General features: G+C 40.8%; 1 protein-coding gene across 2 annotated transcripts in view; it reads left to right on the forward strand.

Annotated features, from left to right (window-relative positions):
- Dync2h1 (dynein cytoplasmic 2 heavy chain 1) overlaps window positions 1-8,212 on the forward strand; it is a 273,560-nt gene that overhangs the window by 22,880 nt on the left and 242,468 nt on the right. For both annotated transcript variants that reach the window (XM_008829984.3, XM_008829990.3), the window contains exons 14-18: window positions 2,352-2,504; window positions 3,268-3,366; window positions 4,588-4,727; window positions 4,842-5,070; window positions 6,620-6,747. In XM_008829984.3, coding sequence (XP_008828206.1) covers window positions 2,352-2,504; window positions 3,268-3,366; window positions 4,588-4,727; window positions 4,842-5,070; window positions 6,620-6,747 — 749 coding nt within the window. The remainder of the gene's footprint in view (window positions 1-2,351; window positions 2,505-3,267; window positions 3,367-4,587; window positions 4,728-4,841; window positions 5,071-6,619; window positions 6,748-8,212) is intronic.

The following is an 8,212-nucleotide window of genomic DNA, read 5'->3' on the forward strand; positions in this document are numbered from 1 at the left end:
TCACCATGCCTGGCTATATGTATATTTTGGATGAAATCATACCTTATTGTTTTGACCTTTGTTTCACTTAATGTATAAATTATGATTTAATTGTATGTCTGTACAACCTTTTCTTTAATAAATATATTAAATATAATATCTCATATTTATGAAAACCTACTCTGAAATCCTTTGAGAAGTAAATAATTATATTTCATATATATTCAGTGAGACATTAGTGGACAAAAATCTTGAAGAAGTAGAGAGCCCTGGGGTCTCTGTAGTCTGCTGGTGCTTACAGTGTTACAGGGTTTTGGTGAACAAGGACAGTCTGTCTGAAATCATCTCAGTTCTCATTTCTCTTGAACTTCCAGGCTATTTTGTTACCATTTCCTTCTAAAGTAGAGAATTTCCTTGCACCATGCTAGTGACAAGTTTTTTCGATTTTCCTTCCCTGGGAATGTTTTTATTGTTTATTTTTAATAATTTCTGTTGGTTCCTGGGGAATTTTCACCAGATACAAGATCCTTGTTTGGCGTTCTTTCATTTTAGCTCTGACAAGGAGTGGTTCTGTTCTGGCCTTGCCTTCCCTTCAGGGGTCTCTTCTTGCTGGTGGTTAGGGAGCACATTGGTCTCTCAGTACCCATGTCAGGTCTGACTCTCCTTTTTGGACATCAGTAGTGTGTCTAGCAACCTCTTCCCCTCAGAGGTCCCTCAGTCTGTCTGCATGCTCCTTTCCTCTGTTGCTTACATGGAATGAACTCACTTGATTTCCTTTGAATTTATTAGGTCTGTTTCCTGGCATCTTCATGGTTACCAAGTCCACCCAAGTCTGATTTTTCGGGTGTCATGTTTATAGTTCTGCATATTCCATTTTCTTTATTTTCTTTTTCATAATTCTTTTTTTTCCTGGTAATTTTTTCCCCACTAGTTTTGAGAGAATTTGTAATGGGTTGCTGTAGTCTTTTTGTGATGGCTACCTTAAAAATCTGTTAGCCAACTCTAGCTTCAGACCCATTTCTGTCTTAGCATCTGTTGACTGTTTTCTCTTGTTAAAGTAACAGTTGTGATTTTTGGTATTGTACATAAATTTCATATATCTTGGTTATTTAGTCACTGTCTTAGTTTGTTCTCTATTACTGTGACAAAACACTCTGACCAGTACCAACTTGGGGAGGAAAGGGTTTATTTGTCTTACATCTCCCAGGTCGCACGCAGTTCATCAGGGAGCCCAAGGTAGGAACTCAGGGCAGGAATCTGGAGGCAGGAGCTGGAGCACAGGCCATGGAGGAATGCTGCTTACAGGCTTGCTCTCCTGGCCCCTGCTCAGCCTGCTTTCTTATGCAACACAGGCCCACCTGCCCAAGGGTGGCACCACCCACAGTGGGCTGGGCCCTCCCACATTACTCATCAAGGAGATGCCCCTCAGACATGGCCACAGGCCAGTCCAATAGAGGCAATTTCCCGATTGAGGCTCCCTCAACCCAGGTGTGTCAAGTTGACACTAAAGCTATCTAGCACAGTCACCATATTATGAGAGCTCTGGATAATATTTAGTTCTCACATTTTAAATAGTCCATCTTCTGAGGTAAAGCAGGAAGGCCAGATGAGCCTGCAGACCTGGCTACTGGAATTGGAGCCCTCATTTGTCTGCCTTACCGCACACGTGTAGTGCCGGAGTGCATGTTCTGGATCTTTTCCCTGATGATCCCTTCCTGTGGGGAAAAGGATTAAAAAAATGCCACGTCAGCTTGTCCCATCTCCCTACCTTCCAGCAGGATCTGTTTCTGCTCCTGCTAGGGGGCATGAAGCAGAGGATTGATTCCTGCTGCTCCATTGCTGGGCACTAGAGATGGAAGCTTAGCTCAGCTCTCTGTTTGTTCCCACCAGTAATACCTTGCCAGGGAATGGGCACTGGCTGGCTTTGTGAGTAGGGGATGGAAGATCAGCTCTCCTGCATTTGAAACTGCATAGGAAGGCAGTAATCCCATTGGTTTTGGCTCTCATAGGGCAGGTTTGCTAAAAAGATTTTTTGTAGTTAGCCTATGGTTTTCCTGATCCTCTGTCTGGGGGGAACTAGCTGCTTCTGGGGGGGCATTTTTTGTAGGGGGTCTGTTTGTGGTTAGAGGCTTTGTCAGTACTGGATTCTGGGCACACAGGTAAGAAAACCTAGGCATGCTATTTCTTGACACTGAGGTTTCTAGACTTCTTTCTACATTATAGTCCTCCTATACTTGTTTGCTGCATTATGTGTATGGATTTTAGAAAATTATAAACTTTGTTGGAGATCAGTGTTAATAATTGGACTTATGACATAGAATTAAATTTTAACAGAAAAAGTAATTATTGGAATACCAATATTGATCATACAGAATTCAAAAGCTGGAAGTGGAGGCAGGTCACAAATTACTTGGGATAATCCTAAAGAATTAGAAGGCTATATCCAAAAACTCCAAAATGCCGCTGAACGACTTGCCACTGAAAACAGAAAACTGAGGAAGTGGCACACTACATTTTGTGAAAAGGTAGGTTCTAGTTTTAAAGTTTTCAAATGAGATGCAATAGTGTTGAATAAAGTAATGAGGATATAAATAACAATCTTTCTTTTGTAATTTGAGACTTAGTGTTGAAAACTAACCCAGAGCCTGTGCTCACCCTCACTTCCTCCTCTGCTCTTCCAGCAGCGAATCCCCCACAGCATGGCTGTCCAAATCAGGAAGTGCACTGCTTTTCAACTCTGCAACTCTTTCAGCTATTATTATTATTATTATTATTATTATTATTATTATTATTATTATTTGGTCTTTTTGAGACAGGGCCTCCCTGTAGCCCCAGCTGTCCTGGAACTTACTATGTAGACCAGGCTGGCCTTGAACTCACAGAGATCTGCCTGCCTCTGCCTCCCAAGTGCTGGGATTGAAGGCATGTGCCACCACACCTGCCATATTATTATTATTTTTAATCAGGATGTAATCCAGTCTTTTATTCAGCATTTACTTGTTGAGTTTTTATAAGTCTCCTCAGTTTTTCCTAGTTCTTCATGAACTCGATATCTTTGAGAGAAGACAGATGAGTTATTTTGTGGAATGTGTTTGAGTTTATGTGGTATTTTCCCCCTGCCCTGGTGGCCACATCACTACTTTGCTCTTCTCGGTTCATCAGTCAGGTATTGATATACCATGTGGACTGAGTGGTATTTGGTCATGTGATTAAAGTAGTGCCCTGTTGCTGAACAGTTACTCTTTCCCTAACAATCCTTTGAAACCATTGTGCTTACATTTCAAACAGGTGGTTACTCTTATGAACATTGATCTGCTTCGCCAGCAGCAGCGTTGGAAAGATGGTTTACAAGAATTGAGAACTGGCTTAGCAAGTGTGACGGCCCAGGTAGAGTGGACTTGACTTTGAAATCCAGCTCTTCAGAATGTGGATGCGTAACTTCGTGAAAAGCCTGTAGAACTCTACCATGAATGTCCATTAATAACTGAATCACATGTAAATCCATAAATCACAGTAAATTTGCATTCACAATATAAAGAATAAGTTTTTATTTGTCCTACAGAATGCTAAACCCCCAGTTTAGTGTCATTTCCTGACTTTAGCTTAAGTGTGTATCATTTGTTAATTTTTTTCAGAGATAATAATTTGTAGATTGCAAAGTTAACTTTAGACAGAAGTGTAATGATTGAAATAACTTTGTCAGGATTCTTTTTTCTTGGGGGGGCACAAAATTTCGTTTTGATTTAGGTGATGAAGTGTAAAGAGGGGAGCACATAGCCTCCCACATGGTAGGTGATCGTAGGCTCTTAGCTCAATATGAGTTAGCTGTTTTACATAGATTTCAGTTTTTAGAATTTTAAGAAAAATCGAAAACTGTTAGAATTTATCTACTTGTGCCTGTATGTAAGCAGACAACAAAAATCTCAACAAACAAACAAAAAGTGTCCTGAGAATTTTAATACTTTAAGTTCCTTATGTTTTTAAATATTCACTGGATTATTTAGGGAATAGGAAAGGAAGAATGACAGGTCTTTGTTTGATTGTTTGTTAGTTTGAGAGTTTTGAAAAAGTGCAAAAGAGTTCACAAAACAGACTGTTAATGTTATCAAATTATAAAACCAGATTGAGAGGACTGGAGAGATGACTCAGTGTTTGAGAGCACTGACTGCTGTTAAAGAGGAGTCCCCCTGTCCCCCGTTCAGTTCCCATCACCCACATCATGGCTAACAGCCATCCATGACTCCAGTTCCAGGAGATCTGATGCCATCCTCTGACTTCTGTGTGCATTGTATGATACAGGTGCACTTACACACATGCCAGCAATACACTCATACATAGAAAAAAAAAGCAAGGATGAAGCATAAACTTCATATAATGTTAACTTGAGGTTTTGATTTTAGTGAGATTAGTTTGTGTGAGATTAGTTTCATGTTTAAGGGTGAATAAGCCTTCTTACTAAAAGGGGCAGTTAGGAGTTACATGTTTTAAGATATTTGAAATGATTTTTAAGTTGGTATGGATGCTTTATGTGGCTTGAAAGTAGTAAATGAAAAAACAACTATTCTACCACCTGAGTTTTAAATTACACATACGCATGTGGCACACTAGGGCTTCCAGGCCAGCGACATGCACGCGTGGAAGCAGCACTGGAACCACCAGCTCTACAAAGCCCTGGAGCACCAGTATCAGATGGGCCTCGAGGCGCTGAATGAGAACCTTCCAGAGATAAATGTAGACTTGACTTACAAGTAAGAGGCTTGGAACCCCTATCTAATTTTCTGTTCATAATTTTCTAATGATTTCTATTTTAAGTTAAAATATATAATTAAAGAGATAACACGCCACTTATACTGTCTTTCCAGACAGGGGCGGTTGCAGTTTAGGCCGCCTTTGGAAGAAATCCGAGCTAAATACTACAGAGAAATGAAGAGGTTCATTGGCATTCCTAATCAGTTCAAGGGAGTGGGAGACGCAGGACATGAGTCCATATTCTCTGTTATGATTGATAGAAACGCAAGTGGATTTCTGACTATTTACAGCAAAGCAGAAGACCTGTTTAGAAGATTGTTGGCCGTTTTACATCAACATAAGGTATAGAATGTGTAAATTTCTACCATGTATCATAAATTTCACTTGATTTATTAAGTAGATTTAGACATCAATAATTTCCCTTAGGTAGATTAAAATTAAAATATGATAAACCATTTTGAAAGCTAGATTTATGGATTCTTAAATAATTTAGGCTCATGTTACAAAGGCAAAAAGTGATAGTAAATTTTTGTCTTTATTTTATGAAGATTGAGGGATAATTAAAAAAAAAACATTTACCTTTATGTGTATGAGTGTTTGCCTGCATGTAAGCATGTACACCATTTGCTTGCCTGTTGCCTGCAAAGGCCAGAAGAGGGCATCAGATCTCCTGGAACTGGAATTACAGAGAGTTGTGAACTGCCATGTGGGTGTTGGGAATTGAACCTGGGTCCTCTGCAAGAGCAGCCAGTGCTTCTAAACACTGAACCACGCTTCCAGCTCCAGTTTTACTTTTTCTCTTTTAAATTGCTACATCAGTTTGGAATGTGACATGGTGCTTGCATCAATTTTTAGTTCAACTGAAGAAATATATTATGAGGTAAAGTGCTCAAATGCTTATTTAATTTGGGTGCTGTAAAAGCATGCCAGCAACTGATGTACATTCTGAGGACTCTGTTGCTAGGCAGTGTTGTCTATGTGGGAATGTCTAGAATGTGCTTGTGCAACCCTGAGTGGTAGAGTGAGCTACACATCTGGGGTGTGTGGCTTAACCACTGTCATATGCTATCACTGATTAAAATGTCATTATGACATGGTATGTCAGTGTGACTCCTTTCTGATGAAGTATGTCATACTGGTCTACTCCAGTGACAACTCTCATCTCAGTGCTCGTTTGTGTTGGTCCCCTTGACATATGCCCAGACATTTCTACAGTTCTTCAGTTCTTGTATGTCTGTGGTTTAGATTTCCAGATTATTGGGTAAATCTTGACACTTCTAGATGTGTAGTTTGTTCTGGGTGTTGGTTCTGTAGGAGTGATCCTATCCCTGTATGTTTAAAATATATTTATTTTAATTTGAGAAGATAATCTAAAAAAAGTGTTCATTTTTTTCCTTTAAAAAGTTTATTACTACTATATTTTCATATTAAATCTCTGGGTTGTCCCTCCCTCCCTTCCTTCCTCCTTTTCCTTCTTCCCTTCCTTTCTCTTTTCCTCCCCTCCCTCCCTCCCTCCATCCCTCCCTCCATCCCTCCCTCCCTTCTATCCTTCCTCTTTTGAGGCCCTATCTCACTATATAGCTCAGGTTGTCTTTACATTTACTCTCTAACCTGTGTTGGCCTCAATATAGACCTATAGAATCTATGTGACCCTCTTGCCCTTGCCTCCTAGTGTTGGGTTACAGGTATGTATGCCATGCTTGTTTTAAATTTTTTTTTTTTTTTTTTTTTTTACTGTGTTTCTTTTGGCTATGCAATAATGATTACAATTACTTAAGTAATTTATTTGAATATTCTACATTTTCTTCATTTTGTTGGTTTTAATAGGTGAACACTAATCTTTTGACTATAGTTTATTCTGTTTCTTTAATGTGTTTTTCATTTTAAATAGGAGTGGATTATAATTGGACAAGTTGATATGGAGGCTCTGGTTGAAAAGCATCTTTTTACTGTACAAGACTGGGAGAAAAATTTTAAAGCATTGAAAATAAAAGGGAAAGAAGTTGAACGGCTTCCCAGGTATTGGAGGTTAATGTGGTACTTGTATCCCCCAATAGTTCTGACAAGAATGGTAAGAGTTTTCTCTATAACCTCCCTCTGCTTCCCTGGGCCTGCACGACCTGCAGGCCTCTCTCCGGGGTAAGTCAATGATGCCCTCCATGCCTCGATTCCCCAGCGTCATTAACCCTCCTATCTCCCCCTGCCTGTCTCTCCTCCTAGCCTGGGATCTGTCCCATTCCTTGTCTTTGTACCCCAGACATCAGGGGAACCACCACTGCTTCCTGATCCTTTGCATCCAGACCAACCTAGTGCCTTCTCAGGGCCCCAGGAGCCCTCTGGGCCGGGCTCCGTCCTCACCTCCCTCTGCTTCCCTGGGCTGCACAACCTGCCAGCCTCTTTCCTGGACGCTGGGGCTGACCTTTCCTCTTCCTGATCCTTTGCATCCAGTTCCTCAGTGCAGTCCCTAGGAGCCCTTGGGGCCGCTTCCTGCCCCCAGCTCCCTTTGCATCTCTGGGTGGCACAGCCACCAGCTGCCCTAGACCAGCATCTTTCCTGGGCCTGGCTCCCAGGGCAGTCTAACCCCCAAATTTCTGAGGCCAAAATCTTTCCTGGAGGGACCCAGACCTTAGGAGAAAGCCTGAAAGCATCTGATCCTCATCTGACTTGGGCCTCTGTGGGAACTCCTGAAGACAAAAGCAATCTAGCCACTCTAATATTGTCACGGTGCAGTGACCACAGTCCAAGCCTGAAGGGCCTGGGGACCCCGACGGATAGAAATCAAGACACAGGAGATGCAGAGGACTATGTGCCAGTGCATCTTTATTGTGAACCAAACCAAGCTTATATAGGAATCAGATCTGGAGTAACCAAGGAATAACTAAGGATACATCTCTAAACAGAAAGTAACCAAGGAATAACCAGGGATACATTACATTACTACCAAGAATACATTACTTCACCAACCGAAACTCACATGACATTTACAGTATCCAAGATTCAGCTACATAATATTTATAATATCTTAGATAGAAGGTGTACTGTTTGTGATTATTCTTAGCAACTACTAAAATTCATTATTTCTATATAGAAACCAAGCTATCAGTGCTGAGAAACTCCCGTGCCCATAAACTGAAACAGAACTCTTTAGTTATGTTTCCAAGACTGCCAATTAATCAGGGAAGCATATCCTGTCAACTCAGACCACAGAAGCAGAGAGCAGGGAAACTCCCAGAAAGCATTCTTTCTCCAATGCTTAAGTCAAGGCAAGCTGCCACAGCCTAATGCAGCAATGGCTGTGCCCATAATAATAATGACTCCCAACACAATATAAAATCAAAAGAGAGAACTGTAAGCTTAGAGAAACCAGCTTTTCATGCCCAAAAAGTAAACCACAAAGACACATAAAGTCTACAAAAAGAAGCAGACCTAAACTTGGAAGGCTTGAGTCTCACACAAGAATCAGAAACTACAAAAGAAATCCACA

Source organism: Nannospalax galili, unplaced genomic scaffold (assembly GCF_000622305.1).
Source record: "Nannospalax galili isolate Female #2095 unplaced genomic scaffold, S.galili_v1.0 scaffold1750, whole genome shotgun sequence".
Lineage (NCBI taxonomy): Eukaryota > Metazoa > Chordata > Mammalia > Rodentia > Spalacidae > Nannospalax > Nannospalax galili.